Raw genomic sequence first — 24,731 nt, 5'->3', positions numbered from 1 at the left:
TGGCCTTGGTATTGGTCGGTGGAAATAGGCTCTAATACCATGTGACAATTAGGTCACCTACTCAACTTCATGCACAATATCGAGGCCACCCCCTCCGTATTCATCTGAATTGGTTGCTCACTCGCTTTGCCTTCTTCCGCATGCGACACATCCGTGAAAAAAGACGTCGGTATGGATGGGAGGTGACCCCGGGAGGATGGTGGCGCCATAGGTGCCGTCCCTCTCGCTCTCCTTTGGCCGAGGTGCCCTCCCTCTCGCCGTGGCTACCGAGTTGCACTCGCATGGCTGCGGTGGAGCCCCTGCCCCTCCCCTCTCCCGTGCCGTTGAGATTCGCCATGGTCGTGGTTCCAAGGTCCACCCGCCATGCCCGGGGTCGAGCTGCTCCCATGGCGGTTGATGAGCTCCCCCCGCTGTGGCTAGGCTGACCTCACCCCATGGTTGCGGTTGCCGAGTTGCGCAAGCCATGGCTGTGGTGGAGCCCCTCGCCCTCCCCTCCCCTCCCCCGCGCTGTTAAGATCCGCCATGGCCATGGCTCCAAGGTTCGCCTGCCATGGCTGGAGTCGAGCTCCCCCATGGCGGCTGGCGAGCTTCCCCCTCTGTGTTCGGGGTCAACCTCACCCCATGGGTGCGGCTGCTGAGTTTTAATTGCATGCTTTTGCATCCAAACAGGAATTGGATCTGAGCTACTTGCCAGGATTCCAAAAGCCAATTCAATAGTCATCGAAATAATAATATTTAAATTGTTGCCATTTTCAATACCATGGGTGCTTTGGTATTGAACCCAAATCAATTCCATCCCTCTCAATATCTACATCCAAATGGACCCTAATTGAGATGGGAAGAGATCTAGTGCATTGACTCTCATCTAGGGATGATATATTGTCCGATTCTTGTATGTTACCCAAATTCACGATTCGTTCTCATAACAAATAAAAATTAGAATATCATGGCTAGCTGTAATACAGAGTTCAATTTTAATATGTACTCCCTCCAGTTTCTTAAAAGATGTCATTTTGGATAAGGCTTGGGTCAAACGTTGGGAATATAAATCATAAATAACCTTTAAATTGTTGAGTTTAGAAATGTGAAAATCATATGAATAGATTTGTCTTGAAATATACTATACATATATCACTTTTCAAATTTTTTTATAAAAATAAGAAGTTAAAGTTATTATACTTTAAAGATCATATCGCTGTAAAAAACGACGTCTTTTAATAAACTGGAGGTTGTACTGGGCTTGGTGAAAGGCATGAACACGTTTGCTAAGACTATAAGGTTGTGTTTAGTTGGGTGAAATTTGGGAATTTGGCTACTGGAGTACTTTTATTTTTATTTGACAATTAGTATTCAATCATGGACTAATTAGGCTCAAAACGTTCGTCTCGCAATTTCCAACCAAATTGTGCAATTAGTTTTTTTCGTCAACATTTAATGCTCCATGCACGTATCGCAAGATTCGATGTGATGGCTACTGTAGCATTTTTTGAGAAAACTTTTTTGAAACTAAGGCCTTGTTTAGATGTCATCCAAATTTCAAGTTTTTTCACTCTCTCTCCATCACATCAATTTTTAGCCGCTTGTATGGAGTATTAAATGTTGGTAAAAAAATAACTAATTACACAGTTTAGTTGGAAATCACGAGATGAATCTTTTGAGCCTAGTTGATCCACGATTGGACAATATTTACCAAATAAGACGAAAATAGTATTATTTATCGGATTTAAAAAATTTGCAAAGTAAACGAGGCCTAAATGTGAAAAGTTACTCTGAAAAAATTGAAAAGAATAATCGGGAGAACCTGCCGCAGCTGCAGGTGCGGGCGCCAGCCTGGCTGGCCTACCACCGTGTCCCCGTCGCAATCCAGATCCGAGATCCGTTGTCTCATCATCGTCTCCATCCCCAAATCCGCAATGCATCGTTCTCCTCTTTCTCTCTCCTCCTTCGGAACCCTCCAGGCCCCCAAACCCCAATCTCTCTCTTCCGCTAGGGTTAGCGTAATTCCATGGCCGGCGCCGGCATCCACCCGTTCCACCAGCAGTGGCCACCCGCGGCGGCCGCGCCGCCCCCGCCGGGGGCCGCGGCCTCGGTCGCCGTCCCGCCGCCTCCCCCCGTGCCCGGCGCGCCGGGCACCGTCGCCGCCGACGAGGTCCGCACCATCTTCATCACGGGGCTCCCTGCCGACGTCAAGGAAAGGGAGCTGCACAACCTGCTGCGCTGGCTCTCGGGATTCGAGGCCTCCCAGATCAACTTCAAGGGCGACCAGCCCATGGGCTTCGCGCTCTTCTCCACCGCGCACCAGGCCGTCGCCGCCAAGGCCGCGCTCCAGGTTTGTTTGCTTCGGTTCTTGATGGTGGGCGAGGATTTCGACTTTGGAGGGATGAGATGTGACCCCCGGGCCCTCGTCATCTGCAGGATATGGTGTTCGATGCTGAGACCAAGGTGGCGCTGCACACCGAGATGGCCAAGAAGAACCTCTTCGTCAAGAGAGGTGAGATTATTGTCCACTTATCATGCACATGTTCTCCCTGCTGTCGTCGCTCTAATAACATACATCATCATTAATGGAATTTCTAGCCTCATAGATAGAGTTTGTTGTTGCATTAGTACAATGTTGTTGGGATAATCTTCATTGGGAGGCGGTTCTTCCCTGTACTGTCATGGCTCTTTTGTTTGGTTCAAATTTGAAAGGAGCAACCTGTGATGCTGGGTACATTGAGTCAGAGTAAAGTTTGCCACGTCTTCTGAACATTGTTTGTCGTTCTTGAGACAAGGACTATGGTATCTAGTTACTAGTCTTTTTTTTTTCTCTTGAGATTTAATAGAATTCCCTTAATCAATAATTACACAACAAATTTGAAGCAATAAACCTTATAGATATCAGTAACCCGAAGGCAGGCCCATGCACTGGCTTGGCTATTGGAAGAAGGTATCGGCATCGTTTGTAACCTGGAGGTTATTTTGATCAATGTCAAAATTTGAGCTTCAAGTACAAAACTGTGGAATATGATATGTTTATTTTCGTTTGTAATTGAATAAAGCTTCATAGTATTAATATTAATTAAAAAAACTTGACCCTGGGGTACAGCCATATATGCAGAAGAAACCCTTGAACCCCTGGCTTCACCATATATGCAGCATGAAACAAGTATAGTTAGAGTTGCCAGAATTCTTTTGCTGGGTTTACTGCTTAGCACAAACCAGTCTAGCTTGATCTTAGTTTGCCCCTTTAATAACTGTTTGCGTCCAGTATAATGAATGGTTTGGTTACTACTGATGTTTTGCATATTTATTATGTTTGAATGATTAAAACCATTTTAGGTGTGGGAATTGATGCAAATGCTGTGGATCAAAGTAAACGGTTGCGAACAGGTGGAGATTATACTCATTCTCCTTATGCTCCTCCATTTCATCCACCTCCACCAGCTGTTTCCATGTGGGGAACCCCAGGGTAAGTGTTTATTCTTTTTTCTCATGCAGTAATTAATCATTCATCAAGGGCTTATCATTTCTCTTTTTGGATATGATTCAGTTATATCACAGTGCCACCTCCTTACAATCCATATGCTGCCTATCCAGTGCCCCCTGTAGCTATGACTTCACCTTCTCCTGTTACAGGTCCAACTGCCTATGCTCCTGTGCAGGTAATTTTAGAGTTGATGTTGCCTGAATCATAAATAAAAGATTGCGTTATTTAGTTTTTGATGGTCATGATTTTGTATCGAACCAGTCTTGACAGGCCTAGCAGGGGTAAAGTGTGAGACAAGCACTTTTCCTGTATTAAGTTTCTTCTCTGCATGACAAGAACTTGCATGATTCATGTTTCATCTATAGAATATTTGAGGCCAGGGCTCGTGTAATAACAATATCAAATTGTGACCCCTTCACCCTGTTTCTCTTGCTATGTCCACTTGGATATCATTGGTTTTGTGAACTTCTGATGAATACTGACAGTTTTACTTTCTGAAGCCTATGGCACTGTAATTTTCATGATATGTATCTCTATCATTGGTTGGGACTTGGGACTCAAGAAAACTTGAGAACAAAGAATTGGATTGGCAATTACTGTTGGACTATTGGTATAAATTGCCTTAAGAATTTGTTCCTTCAGATATGTCAATCAAGAATATTTATTGTCCAGTTATTTACATTCTAGCAAATTCCTTTCCAACTTATTCCATTCGCTGTGAACACTGTTTTATACCTTTATTGAACAGACTCTATTGATGTATCTCTCATGGTCATAAGTTTTCTTTATGTGTGTATATGCAAGCATATTAAGGCTTGATTGTCACAAAAGCTTTACATTTGGATGAAATTAGATGACTAGTTTAATTGCTAGAATATTTTATTATCCTTTAAATAATTTCATTGTTACATAAAATACTATATAAAAGGCAAATATTTGCAGCATTATTTAATGTAATGTTGTTGAAGTTTGTCTTGGGTCTACGGTGACAGCTGATTCAAAGTTGTTCATATCCAAGATTCTAAAGGTTATACTTTCTTATGAAAAATTATAATTTTGTTTTGTAGAACACAAAGGATAATCCTCCCTGCAATACCCTTTTCATTGGTAATCTCGGTGATACTGTAGTCGAAGAGGAATTGCGAAGCCTCTTCAGTGTGTAAGGACCTGCACTTCCAATAGCAACTTTCTACCTGTGGATTCCATTTTGCCTACTGGGTGTGTGGCTGCTGCATATTGTGGTTCTGGTTGGTGCAATCATCTGTTTTTTCTTTCAACGTTTTCACAATTTTTTGCAGGCAACCTGGATACAAACAAATGAAAGTGTTACGTCAAGATAGGAACACTGTTTGCTTTATTGAATTTGAGGTAAGTAGTTACGGGTTTTCATTATTGATTAATATAGTGAGACAATACCTTTGTTTCCCAATCACATGTCTCAACTCTCAAGGCCTTCTTTTTCCAGGATGTGAATGCTGCTACGTCAGTACACCAGACTCTGCAGGGTGCTGTTATTCCTAGTTCTGGTCGTGGTGGAATGCGAATTCAATATCCTTTATCAATCGAAAAAATGTTGGATTCTTAAATTGAATCAGACCTATATCTCGATTTTCAATTTAATAATCTCTTCATAATAGCAATCCACCCTTTATATCTATACATGGATACTTCATGTTTTTATATCTTAGATATACACACTTCCATTTCCTTCATTCTAATTTGGTTTGTATCACATTTTGGCACTACTTAACATCTTGCACGTTTTCGAAGAATCCCTTTGGGCGAAGGAAGGATTCAGCTGGTGGCCTAGCGAGCGTTCTGAATGGAGCTCCTGCAAACTGATTGCAGGCTGAGGGGGATGTATCTTGAACTTTAGCATGCCATCATGGATTTCATACTACCACATCTTATTTATGATCTGCATACTTATGCTGAATGCGCGCTCTCTCATGTGACATCATCATCTTCATTTGGTGGAGCATCTGGGACATGATCATCATCTATCATCATCTTTATTAGGTGGAGGTTCTGGGGCATGATCATCATCTGGTAGACATTGCATTGTCACCAAAACATGCTGGTGTTACTTTTTTTTTAATCTTATCTTTGTAGCTTGTGAAGGCCATCCTAGATGTCTTGTAGATGTGCATTTGGCATTTGTCATGGACATTACTCTTTGTAGTACTACTATTATGTATTTCCCTATGTGTAGTTGCAACATTTTGTGTGTTCATTGTAATAGTTAAGTGGTTTCTTTGGTTTACTAACAATTCGGGAATCTTGGATGATTCATTCCATCATGTCATGGCATTTTTCCGAGGAAAGTTTGTAGACATGGCATGATATGGCATACTTCATTCCATGCATGCTGGAGCATTGCCTTCATCCGCACGAAGCATGTAATCATCGATTCATTAACAACGTTAATTTGTTCTTTAATGTTTTTCGTCCAGGCTGAGAGGCCAACAGTGATTGTAAAATTGCAAAAATGGCAAGCCGTTTCGTTGTTTTACTGCAGCGTGGAACATCGAATCGTTGCTGCGGTCCTTTTGGCAAGCCTTTTTGTTCTTTTCCTGCAGCAGATGGTAGAACGCCAAGGCGTGGCTGTGGTCCTAAGAACTTATGGATCTGCTGAGGTCTTTTTGGTTAGAGAAGGTCCTTTTTGTTAGAGAAGCTTAGTGATGCCTAATTAGTGCATCGAGCTGGGAAGTTGTGCATTGAGCTGGGAAGCTGGGAAGTTCCATGACTGAAAGTTCTTCTGCATCTGCTGTCTTCAATTCAAAGTTCTGTTGCATCAGCTGATTGTGTTTCATTTTCTTCAACTCTTAATGTGGAATCAAGTTTTCTGTTTAGATCAATAGATTTGTGTCTTTATGTTGGTATACTAGTTTCTTATATTAGTGAGTGACTTTTGAGAAAATCTGGGAAAACTTTCTGAACTCAAAAGTACTGCAGTTGTTTTGTTATTATTTCAGCTGAAACGAAATTGGTTATTATTTCAGGTGAAACGAAATTGATTTCACAGTCCGCAATTGATGGAGGAAGAAGGGAAACGGACTTGTCAGGGAAGTATGTGCTTTTTTATGGAGGAAGAAGGGAAGTGTGTGCTTTGATTTATGAGTTGGAGCCTGTTGTGTAGTAGGAAACTGTTGAGTGAATTTTGGTGCGTCTTCTTTCACCTTCTGACAGCCAACAGCTGGTCAACTTCTTCAATGGCGCGGATCACTCCAACCCTCCACATTGGGACATCAAACCACTGACCCAAACATTCTGCAGCATCATCTCTGAAATTGGAGGGAGAATCTTCAAAGTTGATAGAAAGCTCAACACAACAGCTCATATTCTAGCTCATCAAGCTTACCACTCGGATGGTAGTAGAACTAATGCCTTTCAGGCCTCATGTACCAACCCTCATCATGTATCATGCTGCCCTATGTTGACGGCCATAAACTTTGTAATGGGTGATTCGTTCACCCTTCTAGCAGCATCCTGCTGCTAATTCGATAAATATGCCCCTTATAAAAAAAAAATTGCTGCCGTCTCGTGTTGAATAATGAAGGACATCCCTTCCTAGACGCGTGTATCATTGTTAAGAAACAGTGTCCTTTCAAAGAGACCCCTTAGTTTTGTAAAAAAAAAGACCCCTTGGTGATCTCACTTAGCATGTAGTCATTAAGAAGATACCAGTGCTACTGATGGGGCATGTCCACCGGCTACGGGTTGCCAACAATTGCCTGTGGAGGGGGGTTGCCAGCAATTGCCTCTCGAGGGGGTGTCTGTGAGTTCTGTCCTATTAACTTAGCAAGCTAGACGGGAGCGGGACTTAGAGGGATATTTTATAATGTCAGAATGTAAATGTTTTCGAGTCGATGTTTTATAATGTCGGAACGTAAATGTTTTTGAATTGAGGAGCGAGAAACGTGGTCATGTTCTATGTTTCCTGCTGTTAAGAACTAAACTAGGAAAGGCCTAAGGAATACAGAAAGGCACTGAGAAATACAAAGTAATAGCTAGGGAAGGAGTCACTCCTCTACGCAACTTCTTCCTTATTCTTTATTCCATAGCAAAGCCTACGAGATATCTCTACTCGATCTCCACTATGAGATCTTCTATCTAGCCCTTCTTGTTCTATTGGGCCCCCCATGTGACTTCAGCCATCTAACGGCGACTTACGGTCTCTGCTCGTTTGCTGTGACTAACTGTATTTGTTTCTATTTTCATGGAAGCATCAATTTGGCCATAATTGATGAGCGAGTAGGTGGGTAGGTGCACCCCTCGTCTAGTGGGAAGTCGTGAAGCTAGTCCCTCTGAATGAAGAAAAGCAGGTGTAAATGTGGAAACGTAAATAAGTTAGGAATATAATTTTTCACATGACAATTCTTTCTGATATCGAAAATCTTGTGTTTTCCACTGGTTCTCGTTGGATGCCTTCGCAAGGGCCAAACTCTTGGCCGAGTAACTCTATGGGTAGCCCATGAGCCTTTCCTACATGCTAGTGGGCCTCACTATCTTGGATTGTTCCCTGTCATCTTCACTGTGGAGAGCTTCGGTGAAAACACCAAGAGCCTTTCGTCCCTTGTATATCATCGGCTGCCACACCGCAAACGCGGTTGGTGTGATATCACAAAATTACATTCCCTGTGTGTACAATCTTTGCATGCAAGCATCGAGAGCAAAGAGGTGTGCAAACCTCACCAAACTCTAGGCTAGCACCTAAAGCAAAGCACTTATGCAATATAAACTAGTCTAAGCACCAATTAATACTTTTGCTAATTTCCTTAATCTTCACTTAAGTGCTTTGGTGGCTAAATCACATACAAGAGTGCATCAACACTTCTACTAGCTTCTCCAAGCTCTTACAGTTCAAATGGCTAATAGACCCAAGCCAATAAATTAGCCATTACACACTTTGCAGTGAGCACCAGAGCTTTGGAAGAGTAGCATCCGAGGTTTCCATTGCAGAAACTAGCCGTTGGACAAATAAATATCACCTCTACTTCTAGTGATCACCGGAGTTCTAGCATCAAAGCTTTCTAATGTGCACTAGTGTTTAGCACTAGAGCTTTCCGAGGCTCAGTTTTCAACATGACACTTTCATATTTTGTGTGTAACTTTTTTGCTTTGAACTCCAATGTAATGATCTTGGACTTCTTGGAAATATAACGAAGAGCTCTACAACTTTGAACTGATGCCATGCCAATTTGACAAGATACCACTGGAGATACTGCCAAAAAATTCCCATGCTCTTTTTCAACATGATGCAATTTCATATTTTGGGTCTAAGTCTTTGCTTCAAACTTCAATTTTGATGATCTTAGACTTGTTTGAAAGCTAATGAAGAGATCTGCATCTTTGAGCTGATATCATATCAACGTGAGAAGATCCAAATTATAGATGAAAGGGACCGTGACGCCTAAGGGGAGGTTGAATTAGGCAACTTAAAACTCTAACTCAAAACTATGGCGTCTAATTCCACCTAGTCAAAACCTATGCAAGAAAGTAATCTATCTAGAAGTGCAACTACGGTTTTGCTAGGTATGTTGCTATCTCTACCTTAAAAAGGAGTTATGCAACCTAGGTTCCAAACCTATCAACTAGCCTATCACTAAGCTAGGAAAGTAAAGCACAAACCAAGATTGCAATGTAAATGCGGAAGCTAAAGAGTAAGGTAGAGATATGTAAACTCCCGTCGACGACTCCGGTATTTTTACCGAGGTATCTGAAAGCTCTAGTTTGGTTTTGGTGAATTGATAAAACCCTAAGTGCTAACCTAGTTTATCAAAGTGATTATGAGATAGGTAGCACTACTCCAAGTGATGAAGCAATGGTGAAGATCATGATGGTGGTGATAGCATGGTGATGATCAAATGCTTGGACTTGAAAAAGAAGAAAGAGAAAAACAAAAAGCTCAAGGCAAAGGTGAAACTTGATAGGAGCTTTTTGTTTTTGTGCTCGAGACAATTAGTGAGTGTGATCACATTTAGGATCGATAGCCGTACGATAAAGAGGGGTGAAACTCGTATCGAAATGCGGTTATCAAAGTGCCACTAGATGCTCTAACTCATTGCATATGCATTTAGGATATAGCGGAGTGCTAACACCCTTAAAAATATTTGTGAAAATATGCTAACACATATGCACAAGGTGATACACTTGGTGGTTGGCATATTTGAGCAAGGGTTAGAAACTTCACCGGCGGAGTGTCCGCCCATAGAGTGTGGACAGTCCAACGGTGCCACCGACGCCCTGTACAGAAAAGACAGGGTTTCATAGAGTGCACCGGACGCTGGTCTCAACTGGACCGGAGCGTCCAGTCAATGGAAGCTGTGAAGATGCTGGCGTTGGTCTTCGACCGGACGCTGGGTCACTTCATGACCGGACACTAGCGAGGTGTGTCCGGTCCTGCTGATGTGGCAGCGCACAGAGGAGACAGAGTGTGACCGGACGCTGGGTGAGTCCGGTCGGGCATGACCGGACGCGTCCAGTCGCAGCTAGAGCTTTACTGGAAGTGATCGGACGCTGGGGTCCTACGTATAGTCATGGCACTATGCTGCGTCCGGTCACAGCTGGAGCCTTACTGGAAGTGACCCAACGTTGGGGTCCTTCGTTCGGTCGTGGCACTGATGCGTCCGGTCATCACTTGACCGTTGGGATCAGACGCTCAGTATTTTAAGAGAGGGATGACATGGCAGCCATCCGTTGACCGAACGCTAGCAGGGTACGTCCGGTCGATCTGACCGGAGCGTTCGGTCACCCCGAGTTATGCCCAGTGAAGGGGTACAACGGCTCTATTTCGTGGGAGCTTCTATTTAAGCCCCATGGCTGGCTCTAGCTCACTCTCTTGGCCACCTGCATTGACATAGCAACCTTGTGAGCTTAGCTAAAGCCCTCCCACTCATCTTCATTATAGATTCAAAGTGAATCCAAGTGTATTGCTTGAGTATTTGCATCTAGAGGCACTTGGTGTTCGTGTTTTGCTGTGGGATTCGCTTGTTGCTCTTGGTGGTTGCCGCCACCTGGACGACTTGGAGCTGCGAGGATCATCGAGTGGAGGTTGGTGATTGTCTCCGGCTCCGATCATGGTGATTGTGAGGGGTTCTAGACCTTTCCTCGGTGAAGAGGCAAAAGATACTCTAGTGGATTGCTCGTGGCTTGTGTGATCCTCATCTTATGTTGGTTGTGCGGCACCCTAGCGTGTGATGCCAATTAGCACGTGAACCTCCAAGTGAGTGAATCGCCACAACGAGGACTAGCTTGCCGGCAAGCAAGTGAACCTCGATAAAAAATCATTGTGTCATCATTTGATTCCGAGGTAAATGGTCTTCATTGGTATTAATTCTTGTGATTGATTGGCTCCTTCCTCGACATGGCAGTATAACCATCTTGCTCACTCTCTTTATATTACCGCAAACTAGTTGTCAAGCTCTTTAGTATAGCTAGTTATGAGAGCTTGTTAGTTTGGTTAGTGTGGCTCTTTAGTTAGCTTTTGAGAGCGCACTAACTTAGTGTAGTGACATAGCTATTGTGTGGATATAAACTATATAAACTAGAATTGTGGTAGGTGGCTTGCAATTTTAGTAGCCTAGCGCAACACTTGCTTCACCTCATAATTGTCTAACCGGTTTGCTAAGTGTTGTTGTAGAAATTTTTAATAGGCTATTCACCCCCCTCTAGCCATAAGGACCTTTCAAGTGGTATCGGAGCCGAGGTCACCGTAATTTGAGGCTTAACAACCTCCGATGTAAAAATGACTCAAATCAACAACACCAAGAAGCCACCCTAATTTGATGGCTCTAGCTATCCCTATTGGAAGGCTAAGATGACAACTTATATCAAGTCAATCAATAGGAAGGTTTGGAAGGTGGTAGAGACCAAAATTGAGATTGATGATGAAGAGGCTCTCACCGCCGCTGAAGAAATGCTACTTCAAAATAATGACATTGCTCTTAGTGCCATCCATGATGCTTTGGATGAGAGAACATTTGAGCAAATCAAGAACATTGAGAGAGCTCATGAGGCATGGAAGAAATTAGAGGAATCATTTGAGAGCACTCAAGCCATGAAGGGTGCAAAGGCATACATTCTCAAAGAGAAGTTTGCAAGCTTCAAGATGAAGGAGGATGAGAGTGTGCCGGAGATGTTTCATAGGCTTCAAGTGCTTGTCAATGATCTTGAAGCACTTGGAGAAGATGTAAAGGACAAGGACTTCTCCCACAAGTTCTTGAGATGCTTACCTTCAAGATTTGGCACATTGGTCACTATTCTAGTGAGGAGTGGTTTGGACACCATGACACCTAACCAAGTGTTGAGAGATATAATGATCGATGATACATATAGAGATGATGAGAAGGAAGAAAAGAAGGAGAAGAAAGATGAGAAGAAGAAGAGTGTGGCATTCAAGGCCACATCATCCAAGGGCAAGGCAAAGCAAGAAACATCAAGTGAAGATGATGGTTCATGGGATGATTATGATGATGAAAAGATGGCTCTCTTTGTCATGAGATTTGGCAAGTTCATGGTGAAGAAAGGCTACCGTGCTAGAAGGAAGAAATCTTCATCCAAGAACAAGGAAGAGTCAAGAAGGTGCTTCAATTATGGAAGCAAAGATCATCTTGTTGCTCAATGCCCATACAATAGTGACAAAGATGATGACAAGAGGAATAAGAAGGAGAGGAAGGAAAAGAAAGAAAAGGACAAAATGACCTTCAAGAAGAAGAAGGGTGGTTCATATGTGGTCACTTGGGATAGTGATGCTTCCTCAAGTGATGATGATAGTGATGATGACAAGACCACCAAGAAGAAGGCACTTGCAAGCATTGCTATCAATGAGAAGCCTTATCTCTTCGACACTCCATCATGCTTCATGGCTAGGGCCACTAAGGTATAAATTTGTGATGATGGAAGTGATGAGGAACATGACAATGAAAATGAAAATAAAAGTGATAGTGGTGATGATGAACCTACTAAGGATGAACTATTTGACATGCTAGAAGATGCTAAAGAACACTTTGACATTAAGAGAAGGGAATGCAAAAGCTTGCATAAGGAACTAAAAGCCCTTAAGCAAGCCTTTGATGGGCTCAATGCATCTCATGAGAGGCTAGAGGAAGCCCATGAGAAGCTTGGCAAGGCTCACAAGAAGCTTGAAAAAGCTAATTCCTCTTTGCTTGATGAGCAAAATAAAAAGAAGCATGTTGAGACTTGTGATGTAGGCTTAACTTGTGATATAATTGATGAATCATTATCTACGCCTATCATTGTTGCTCCCGCTAACCCTTCTTGTAGTACTTCTACTTCCACCACATCTAGTAGTGATGGTTTCACTTGTGATGCCTCACTAATGGTTGAAGATGAGAATCTCAAGAAAGAGGTCAATAAGCTCACTCACACCTTGGCTAAGGCCTATGGTGGTGAGGATCGCTTGCTTATGTGCTTGGGTAGCCAAAGAGACTCTCTCTACAAAGAGGGATTAGACTATATCCCCAAGAAAGGCAAGGCAGCCTTTGCTCCTCACAAGACTATTTTTGTGAAGAACAATGATCGGTTTTGCACTAGTTGGAAGCAAGTTGGTCATAAAGAGCATGAGTGCAAGAACAAGAGAAAAATGCTTATGTATCCTCCATTAAGCTTGATTCTTTCTATATGCTTACCATGGGTGCAAATGGTGTAAAGGCTAAGTTCATTGGTAAACCATGGATGAGCTCAAAGAAAAAAGCCATTTAGGTGCCAAAGAGCTTGGTCACTAACCGTCAAGGACCCAAGCAAGTTTGGGTACCTAAAAAGAATTGATCTTCTTTTGTAGGTCAATGACAAAGCCAGAGGAAGGCATTGGATACTTAATAGTGGTTGCACTCAACACATGATCGGTGATGCAAGAATGTTTAACTCAATCAACACTAATGGCAATGATGGTTATGATAGTATCACATTTGGTGACAATGGCAAAAGCAAGGTCAAAGGGCTTGGTAAGATTGCAATATCCAATGACATGAGCATTTCCAATGTGTTGCTAGTAGAGAGCTTGAACTTCAATTTGCTATCCATGGCTCAATTGTGTGATCTTGGATTCAAATGCATATTTGGAGTAGATGATGTAGAGATCATAAGTATAGATGGCTCAAAGTTGATCTTCAAAGGCTTTAGATATGAGAATCTATACTTGGTTGATTTCAATGCTAGTGAAGCTAAATTATCTACATGTTTGTTCACTAAGTCTAGCATGGGTTGGTTATGGCATAGAAGGCTTGGTCATGTTGGAATGAAATAATTGAATAGATTGGTTAAGCATGACTTAGTTAGAGGCTTGAAAGATGTGTTTGAGAAGGATAAACTTTGTAGCTCTTGTCAAGCCGGCAAATAAGTTAGAAACACCCATCCTAAGAAAAGCATGATGAGCACTAGTAAAGCATTTGAGTTATTGCACATGGATGTGTTTGGGCTAACTCAATACACTAGCATCAGTGGAAATAAATCTGGCTTTGTGATAGTGGATGATTATACTAGATACACTTGGGTATTCTTTCTAGTGGACAAAAGTGATGTGTTTGCAACATTCAAATCATTTGTCAAGGGCATTCATAATGAGTTTGAAACAACCATCAAGAGAGTTAGAAGCGATAATGGTAGTGAGTTCAAGAACACTAAAATTGATGAGTTGTGCGATGAATTTGGAATTAGACATCAATTATCAGCCAAGTACACTCTAAATGGCCTTGTTGAGAGAAAGAATAGAACACTCATGGATATGGCAAGGTCTATGCTTAGTGAGTACAATATGAGTCAATCTTTTTGGGCCGAAGCTATCAGCACGACATGCTATTGTAGCAACCATCTCTATTGTCACCCATTGAAAGAGAAGACACCATATGAGCTCTTAAATGGTAGAAAGCCCAACATTGCATATTTTTAGGTCTTTGGTTGCAAATGCTATATCTTGAAGAAAGGCACTAGATTAGGCAAGTTTGACAAGAAATGTGATGAAGGATTCCTACTTGGTTACTCCACTACAAGCAAAGCATAGAGTTTGGAATTTGGATAGTGGTACTCTTGAGAAAGTTCATGATGTTGAATTTAATGAAACCAAGGGTTCACAAGAAGAGAATGAGAACTTGGAAGATGTTTGAGGCATTCAACTTTCAAATGCCATAAAGAACATGGATGTTGGTGAATTAAGGCCTAGGCAAGTGAATGATGATGAAGATGATCAGGTGCAAGTGATCTCTAACTCAAATATGCAAGACGATACAAATCAAGCTAGTACAAGTGGCTCTCATGAAAATGAACAAGATTAAGTGGCTAGTACATCATCTCAACCCAATGATCAAGCAAGTGCAAGCAATTAAGTTTCAATACTCCAACCAACCAATATTGCAAGGGATCACCCATTGGACACTATAATTGGAGATATTTCTAGAGGTGTACAAACAAGATCAAGATTGACATCATTTTATGAACATTTCTCATTTGTGTCATCCATTGAATTAAAGAAGATAGATGAAGCATTGAATGATGTTGATTGGGTGAATACTATGCATGAAAAGTTAAATAACTTCACAAGGAATCAAGTATGGGAATTAGTAGAGAGACCAAAGGGACACAATGTGATTGGAACCAAATGGGTCTTTAGAAACAAGCAAGATCAAGATGGGATAGTAGTAAGGAATAAAGCAAGATTAGTAGCGCAAGGATATACACAAGTTGAAGGTCTTGACTTTGGAGAAACATATGCCCCGGTTGCTAGATTGAAAGTAATTAGAATCTTGCTAGCCTATGCTTGTGCCCACAACATCAAGCTCTATCAAATGGATGTTAAGAGTGCATTTCTCAATAGTTATATCAATGAAGAAGTATATGTTGAGCAACCTCCTGGTTTTGAAGATGATGAGAAGCCCGACCATGTGTACAAGTTGAAGAAGGCATTGTATGGCTTGAAGCAAGCACCTAGAGCATGGTATGAGAGATTGAGGGACTTCCTACTCTCTAAAGAGTTTATGATGGGCAAGGTTGACACCACTCTTTTCATCAAGAAGATTGGAAAAGATTTATTTATATTGCAAATCTATGTTGATGACATCATATTTGGATCAACAAATCAAGACTTTTGTGAAGAATTTGGAAAGATGATGGCTAATGGGTTTGAGATGTCCATGATTGAAGAGTTAAGTTACTTCCTTAGACTTCAAATCAAGCAATTGAAGAATGGTACTTTTGTGAGTCAAGGCAAGTATATCAAGGATATGATCAAGAAGTTTGGCATAAGTGATAGCAAAGCCATTAGTACACCAATGGAAACAAATGGCAACTTGGATAGTGATACAAGTGGCAATATGGTGGATCAAAAATTATATCGGTCTATGATTGGAAGCCTACTCTATGTGACCGCATCAAGGCTGAATGTCATGTTTAGTGTATGCATGTGTGCAAGATTTTAAGCCTCACCAAGAGAAAGTCGTTTGAAGGCTACAAAGAGAATATTGAGGTACTTGAAGCATACATAAAATGTTGGTTTGTGGTATCCCAAAGGAGCAAAGTTTGAGCTAGTTGGTTACTCTGACTCAGATTATGCGGGATGCAAGGTTGAAAGGAAGAGCACCTCAGGCACATGTCAATTGTTGGGAAGATCACTTGTTTCATGGCCATCAAAGAAACAAAATAGTGTTGCATTATCAACCACCGAAGCCAAATACATATCCACCGGTAGTTGTTGTGCACAAATACTTTGGATGAAGGCCACTTTGAGTGACTTTGGAATCAAATTCATGAAAGTGCCATTGCTATGTGACAATGAGAGTGCAATCAAGTTAACCAACAATCTGGTTCAACATGCAAAAACAAAGCACATTGATGTTCACCACCATTTCATAAGAGATCACCAACAAAAAGGGGACATTTGCATTGAGAGTGTAGGCACCGAAGATCAACTTGCTGATATATTCACCAAGCCATTTGATAAGAAAAGGTTTTGCAAGCTAAGAAATGAGTTGAACATATTGGATTTCTCAAATATGTGTTGATGCACCCCTCCCTTATATGACATGCCTCTCCTTCGAGCAATCCAAGGTAAAAGTTGATTGGCATGACATACATCCTTGCTAAGGACATGTTTAGTGCATCTAGACATCTTTCACATTTAATAGGCTCATTCATGAAAATCAAATGAATTTGATAATTGTATGGTATCACTATTGCTTCTATGCTTATTTTGATCTAGTGGTAGTATATGCCATGTTTGTGGGCTTGTAAACCTAGTGTTTGATCTAGAAAATGAGCTCTAAGTGTTTAACTCAACATGGTACAAGATAACCCTTATTTGGAGGTGTGAAGAAGCTTGTCCTTGGATCAAACCGAGTTAAATATCTTTGGCAAATATTCTAGATTGGACCAAATTTGGGAAAATGATCCTCACCCCATTGATTGATATTGATAATCTCAACCTATGTACATTTTGAACCTTTGTGGTCATTGATGACAAAGGGAGAGAAAAACAAAGATATTAGTGATATTAGTACATAGTGATATTAGTACATGGGGAGAAAAACAAAGATATTAGTGTACTAAGATGGTGAAAAGACAACAAAGGGGGAAAGAAATACAGATATAAGTGATATGGGGAGAATTTGACATAGGGGAGAGATATGACAAAGGAAGGGGGTCAATTAAAATTTTGAGCACACAAGTAGGGGGATCAAGCTCATGAACTTGTATGGTGCATTTAAATGTGCATTTCATATGTTTGCTTGCATGGCACAAGTTTTTAAATTTCAATATCCATGCTTGTGTGGTGTATGCTAGTTGTAGGTTTGAATGTTGAAATGAAAAACTAGCATGCATAGGTTAAGTAACTAGACTCATGCTCATATTATGAAAACTAGACCCTTACTTCTAATGTTGATGTCATGGGGTATTCTAGTTTTTGTGTATGTCTAGTTGCTAATGGTGCTAAGGATGGTATATTGGTGCACTCCGATTGGTATCATGCTTTAAAGGTCCATCTTTTATACCTTAGCATCATTTGGTAGACATTGTCTCCTATATTTCCTATCTAAGCATATGTGCAAGCTTCAATCCAAACTCTTAGCACATATGTAGGGGGAGCAATTGCTACCATATGGAGTTCATGAAACTTGTCCATATCCTTTACACATGGTAAATATGCTTGGGTAAGCAACATGGATTCAATTGAATTTCAATTCATATCTTTGTATAAGGGTTGTCATCAATTACCAAAAAGGGGAAGATTGAAAGCTCTAGTTTGGTTTTGGTGAATTGATGAAACCCTAAGTGCTAACCTAGTTTATCAAAGTGATTATGAGATAGGTAGCACTATTCCAAGTGATGAAGCAATGGTGAAGATCATGATGATGATGATGGCATGGTGATGATCAAATGCTTGGACTTGGAAAAGAAGAAAGAGAAAAACAAAAAACTCAAGGCAAAGGTGAAACTTGATAGGAGCTTTTTGTTTTGGTGATCGAGACACTTAGTGAGTGTGATCACAGTTAGGATCGATAGCCGTACTATTAAGAGGGGTGAAACTCGTATCGAAATGCGGTTATCAAAGTGCAACTAGATGCTCTAACTCATTGCATATGCATTTAGGATCTAGTGGAGTGCTAACACCCTTGAAAACATTTGTGAAAATATGCTAACACATGTGCACAAGGTGATACACTTGGTGGTTGGCACATTTGAGCAAGGGTTAGAAACTTCACCAGCGGAGTGTCTGCCCGTAGAGTGCGGATAGTCCGACGGTGCCATCGGCGCCCTGTACAGAAAAGATAGGGTTTCACAGAGTGCACCGGACGCTGGTCTCAACTGGACTAAGCATCCGGTTAATGGAACCTGTGAAGATGCTGGCATCGGTCTTCGATCGGACGCTGGGTCACTTCATGACCAGACACTGGCGGAGTGCGTCCGGTCCTGCTGACGTGGCAGCGCACAGAGGAGACAGAGTGTGATTGGACACTGGGTGAGTCCGGTCGGGCATGACCGAACGCGTCCGACCGTAGCTAGAGCCTTACTAGAAGTGATCGGACGCTAGGGTCCTATGTCTGGTCATGGCTCTGTGCTGTGTCCGGTCACAGCTAGAGCCTTACTAGAAGTGACCGGACGCTAGGGTCCTATGTTCGGTTGTGGCACTATGTTGCATTCGGTCATCACTTGACCATTGGGATCGGACGCTTAGTATTTTAAGAGAGGGATGATGTGGCAGCCATTCGTTGACCGGACGCTAGCAGGGTGCATCCGGTTGATCTGACCAGAGCGTCCAATCACCCCAAGTTGTGCCCAGTGAAGGGGTACAACGGCTCTATTTTTTGGGGGCTTCTATTTTGGCCCCATGGTCGGCTCTAGCTCACTCTCTTGGCCACTTGCATTGACCTAGCAACTTTGTGAGCTTAGCCAAAGCCCTCCCACTCATCTTCATCATAGATTCAACATCTTTGTGAGATTGGGAGTGAATCCAAGTGCATTGCTTGAGTATTTGCATCTAGAGGCACTTGATGTTCATGTTTTGCTGCGGGATTTGCTTGTTACTCTTGGTGGTTGCTGCCACCTAGATAACTTGGAGCAGTGAGGATCATCGAGCAGAGGTTGGTGATTGTCTCTGGCTTCAATTGTGGTGATTGTGAGGGGTTCGAGACCTTTGCCCGGCAGAGAGCCAAAAGATACTCTAGTGGATTGCTCGTGGCTTGTGTGATCCTCATCTTGTGTTGGTTGTGCGGCACCCTATTGAGGGTTTGGTGTGTGATGCCAATTAGTGCATGAACCTCCAAGTGAGTGAATCGCCACAACGAGGACTAGCTTGCCAGCAAGCAAGTGAACCTTGGTAAAAAATCATTGTGTTATCATTTGATTCTAAGGTGATTGGTCTTCATTGGTATTCATTCTTGTGATTGATTGGCTGCTTCCTCGACATGGCGTTATAACCATCTTGCTCACTCTCTTTACATTACCGCAAACTAGTTGTCAAGCTCTTTAGTGTAGCTAGTTGTGAGAGCTTGTTAGGTTGGTTAGTGTGGCTCTTTAGTTAGCTTTTGAGAGCGTACTAACTTAGTGTAGTGACATAGCTATTGTGTGGATAGAAACTATATAAACTAGAATTGTGGTAGGTGACTTGCAATTTTAGAAGGCTAGAGCAATACTTGCTTCACCTCATAATTGTCTAACCCGTTTGCTAAGTGTTGTTGTAGAAATTTTTGATAGGCTTTTCACCCCCTCCAGCCATTATGGCCTTTCAGTACTGAGAAGCACGCAAGCTTCCCCCTAGTCCTCGTTGGAGCCCCTCGCAAGGGCCAAGCTCCCAATCGGGTAACTCCATGGATAGCCTCGGGCCTTCCCCACGCGTAAGTGGGTCTCCGACGTGACTTCCAACAAGCCTCTCCCAGATGCTCCCCGCCGTCTTCACTATTAAGCTTCCGGCCAAAACATCACGGGCCTTGTTCCCTCTGGTACACGGTGGTGGCCACACCACAAACGCGGTTGGTATGATCTCATAAGACTACAAGCCCCTCCGATGTACAACAATAGTGCGCACAAGCACTGAGTGATAAGAGGTGTGCAAACCTCACTAAACACTAGGCCTAAACCTAGAGCAAGTGCATAAGCGGTGGTCTAATCAACCTAAGCACTTCGCAAAGCACCTATGCTAATCACCTAATGAATCACTAAGCCCTATGCAAGTGGAGATTACTAAAATGGTGTATCAACACCCTTGGTATGTTTCCTCAACTCTCCACCTATCAAATGGCCGGTTGGGGGGGGGGTCTATTTATAAGCCCCATGGAGAAAGTAGCCGTTGGGGGGCGAAACCCAGCTTTCTGCTACTAACCGGACACTACTGTCGTCCTGACCGGACGTGTCCAATCGTCCTGACCGTTGAAGCTAGCACATTGATCGGACTTAGCGCTGAGTCCGGTCACTGACAATCGGATGCATTCGGTCTTACTGGCACCGCTCTAGAACCTCTCTAGACTCGATCGAACGCTACAGTTCCTATGTCCGATCGATCACCCTCTAGCGCCCGGTCCATGCTGAGCTATTGTCATCATCGCGTCCGGTCACTTGAATCCTCAGCGTCCGGTCGCTGCTGCTGACGCCTACCATTGCCGAGCAACTAATCCGACGCATCCGGTCCCTCTAAGGGCCACATCCGGTCACCTCTACCGAGCTTGTTTCTATGCGATCTTGCGTCCGGCTTGGTTCCCATCTTTGTGCTTGGACTATGCTTGATATCTTGGGTCTTCTCTTGTACTTCTAGGGTCTTGCTTGAGGTGTTGATCATCAGATCATCATGTCGCCTTCGTCCAAGTCACGTCTTGCACCCTATTGAACTACAAAACAATTACTTGCAAATTCATTAGTCCAATTTGGTTGTGTTGGTCATCAAATACCAAAATCCAAAGTAAATGGGCCTAGAGCCCATTTTTCTTATAATCTCCCCCTTTTTGGTGATTGATGACAACACGACAAAAGCAAGCAAATAATAAATTTTTTTTAAAATTTAAAAACTATTTACTTGCTAGGATGCAATGCAAAGGGCAAGGTTATATGATGCTAAAAGATACCACATGTAAACATCTTTGGAAACTTATCTTGTCCTTGAAAATGTCCCCATGTGGCAGTATGGATTTAAGCCCCCCTAACTCCATAATCCACTATCCTCCCTTTCTCGGACCCTTACCACTTGTAAATTATTATGATCGGGCTTGCTTTTGGTCCTACAAATTCTCCCCCTTTGGAATCAAACACCAAAAAGGAAGACATTAGTAGCACAAGGGAGGGTCAAACTTTGTGATCCTTTGTATGTGGAGTGGAATAGGTCACAAAATTTGACTCTCACATTACATAGACTAAGCTCCCCCTAAATATATGCATACATATGATGGAGAGTGTAGTTTATGCATAATTGGAAAATTAATGCTCTAGGGAGTTTAATCTATATAATGCATGGAGAAAGCATATAAATACCAAAGTGAAATCAACATGATGACATCGGTTTAGAAATACCACATGTGGAAACCAATTTAATTTATACCACTTGCAATAGGTGGTGGATATTTGAAGTATGATGCTTAACTCCGGGGACTCCATTTTCCTTGCAATGAGATACTACACACATGATAAGCTTGAAAAGGTGTTAGTCTCAAAGCATCCAACTTGTAGAGTAACCTCCCCCTAAATTTGTGCACACAAGTATGGAATACTTGTAGGAGACATGCACATTGATTTTAGAATAAAAAATACCACTTGAAAGATGACATCACATGAATGTGAGAATCATTTTCGAAGGTGATATTTAGGAGAAATTATCTACAATTTGGACTTTGGCACATATTAGATGCACAATTATAAAACAAGCTATGTGCCGTGCTCCTAAACAATTTAAACCATGTAGGTTTGCTCCAAGGGTTAAGAATGAAACCGAGCAACCCTACCATATGATATACCTAGTGTATGCAAGACAAAAGATTAAACATGCAAATGCAAACCTAGGCATGAAAAGGAACTAGATGCTCATTGAAATTGCAAGAAATTAAATCTAGTAACCTAACATGGGAAGGAGAATTTGGGTCCATAGTATTCACTAACCCACTTGGCAATTTCCTTGTCCATAATGATGCACCCCATGAAATGCACTCATACTTTGCCAAGTCTCCAAATTCCCCGAAGTCCACCGGACTTCTTACTTTCCTTTCGGGATCTAAACCTTCTTGGTGTTGTTCATGTTGGAAATGATCTCCTTTGGCACCCAAATGCGTTTGGCCCCATTATTGGCTTGCTTGTTCACCTTGATGGCCACCACCTTGTCTTTTTTCTTCTTCTTCAAGAGATAAGGTGTGGAGGCTTTTTTGTCCACCTTGTTAGTGTAGGTGTTGGAGAGCTTGCTTGTTTCCTTTTGGTTTTTCTTTTTCTTCTTAGCTCCTCCCCCATTCTTCACCTTGCACTCATAGGACTTGTGGCCTTCCTTGTGGCATACATATCAAACCACGGTTTGTCCTTCATCAAGCTTCTTCACTCCCTTGATGGTGTTATCTTGATGAAGTTGGGCTTGCTCTGTTTTGCCTTTTACTTGAGTCAAGTCCTTGGTAAGGCGAGCCACTTCTTGCTTGAGTTGCTCATTCTCCATTGCAACCTCTTGTGTGCATGTATCTACAACAACTTTCTCAACACAAACTTGGTTGCACAAGGGTGAGGCTAAACATAAATTATTGCAAGAAGTAGAAGCATCCTTTTTAGGCATGTCAAAGATAGAACTTTTCTTTTTAGGTGCCTTGGTGAGGGTTGTACCGACGGCTTCAAGATTAGCAACTTTATTAGTTAGCTCATCATAATGTTTGCACATGGTTTCCATTTTAACAAGAAAACTTTTATAAGCATCTTGTGAGCTAGCTAACTTTTCTTTTAAATTTTTCATTTTTCTTTACAAGTTGTTCATCATTGATTGTGCATGCATTTGTTGTTGCACTAGCCTCAAGTTGCTCAATTTTAGTAGATAGTTCAATATTGAGATTAGCATTTGTCTCATATTGTTCAAGCAAGGTTTTATATGCTTCTTGTGAACTATCTAGCTTTTCTTGCAACATTTTTAGTTTCTTTTGTTGGCTAGTGCATGCCTTAGCATATTTAAGATTTTCTTGCACAAGTTCATTAAGAGAAGGCATTTCATCATCACTATCACTCTCACTGAAGGATGAGCTTTCGTTACCTTGTGCCATAAGGCACACACGAGAAGAGCTTGATGATGAGTGCTTGTGGCCTTGCCACTTGTGATGGTCTTCTTCTTTACTTGAAGAATCATCCCATGACTTTATGGATGTGAGGGCTCTGTCCTTGCATGCCTTCTTCTTTGTCTTGGGTGTGGGCTTGTTTGGATAAACTTCCACAAAGTGCTCCAACTCGTCACATCCATAGTATCCTTTCTTTCTTTGCTCATTTCTTTGATTGGTGAAGATGAAATATTGAATTTGGATGGGCACACCCTTGACATTGAGTTTTTGGATCATCTTCTCCACCTTGTTGATAAGCTTGATAGATTCTTCATCAAGGTCGTGTAACACCTCTGGAATTACAGGCTTGCTTAGCACCGAGATTTAGACCTAAGAGGATTTACCGAAGCGAGTTTCTTGGATTTTTTATTTAAAAACATACTTGAAGCGATAAGTGAACCCTGTATGACTCACTTTTGTGGACTCATATAAATGCCAAGTTAAATTACTCAGTGCATAAAAATATCAAGGAATGTCTGACAACAATTCTAGCAAATAGATAGCGAATGGTTTGTTCTATTAGATTAAGCATGAAATGCATTTTTATTAAACAAAATAAGATATAACTTGTATTTAGTACTTGAATAAATCTAGAGCGCAAGTTTAATAAATGAAATGCAACTCTTGTTTTGGTGAGTAAAAGTTATTCAATAGTGTATATGATAGCTCAGAAATCGAATCCAAGATTTAAACTAGAACTTTTCGTTGAGTCGGCGAGAAATTGGATTTATGTTCGAAAGGTCAATTTTGGTGAATTATGTTGAGCAAAATAGTTCATTAGTGCTTAAGTATTTCGCTCCTATGGGTTAGTCTATAGTATGGGCTAGGTCATGATGTACTTGTTAATTGAAATCGACAGGGTTTAGACCTTTTAGAAATCAGGGCAAAATGCGCTAGTGGATGTTCGTTCAAAACTAAAAGCTATAATTTTCTAAGCCGGAAATGATAATAGACAGTGCTATGTTGGCATTTAAATTTTGACAAACATACCTCAACACTAATGTTATGCTTTTGCACAGTTGGTTGCATTGGAGTAAGTACTTGAAGCATGGGACATGTCGTAGTTGCGTTAGGGGTTATGACGATCACTCTAAAATTAACCGAACTTCGCTAGAATGCGTTAGGGACGTGTCGTTGGTGCTCTGTTCATGAACCAGCAACTATAGCAAATGATTCCAGCCACTCACGTCAACTACCTTGCCTCGCTCATTCTCAACCGTTCATCCCACCTACTCACTGAGGTACTGTTGCCGAAGCCACCAGTGCATAGCATAAATATGCATGCATCACTAGCAGCTCATAGTACTAGCAGCGCTCAGTGGGTACACCCTATCGGTAGCACACCATCAGCAAGAGCAAGCCTTAGTTGCTACTGCCCCCACTAAGCGCCACCATCCAACTGCCAACTTCGTCGCATCACCCTACAGCACCATCAATGCCTCTTGTCTTGCCTCTATTGCCTGCCTTGCTTGTCTCTATTGCTTGTCTTGTCTGCC

General features: G+C 41.9%; 1 protein-coding gene across 4 annotated transcripts; it reads left to right on the top strand.

The window, feature by feature from the left end:
• Nucleotides 1-1,888: 1,888 nt before the first annotated feature.
• LOC136499255 (uncharacterized) lies at nt 1,889-7,009 on the top strand. 4 transcript variants are annotated; one of them, XR_010769956.1, is made up of 9 exons: nt 1,891-2,329; nt 2,416-2,491; nt 3,306-3,451; nt 3,533-3,644; nt 4,537-4,628; nt 4,768-4,837; nt 4,935-5,017; nt 5,230-6,252; nt 6,472-7,009. XR_010769956.1 is itself a non-coding variant. In XM_066494968.1 (8 exons), the coding sequence occupies exons 1-8, from the start codon at nt 1,914-1,916 to the stop codon at nt 5,309-5,311; spliced, it is 1,077 nt and encodes a 358-aa protein (XP_066351065.1). In that variant the 5' UTR covers nt 1,891-1,913; the 3' UTR covers nt 5,312-7,008. The 4 variants fall into 4 exon arrangements, 2 of the variants coding, with proteins under 2 accessions (XP_066351065.1, XP_066351066.1); XM_066494968.1 differs by having other exon boundaries at nt 5,230-7,008; XM_066494969.1 differs by having other exon boundaries at nt 1,893-2,329; nt 3,322-3,451; nt 5,230-7,007.
• The last annotated feature ends 17,722 nt before the right edge of the window (nt 7,010-24,731 follow it).

The sequence above is a fragment of the Miscanthus floridulus genome, chromosome 13 (assembly GCF_019320115.1).
Source record: "Miscanthus floridulus cultivar M001 chromosome 13, ASM1932011v1, whole genome shotgun sequence".
NCBI lineage: Eukaryota > Viridiplantae > Streptophyta > Magnoliopsida > Poales > Poaceae > Miscanthus > Miscanthus floridulus.
The sequence above is the reverse complement of the archived record's forward strand: the minus strand, read 5'-3'. Positions and strand labels throughout refer to the sequence as shown.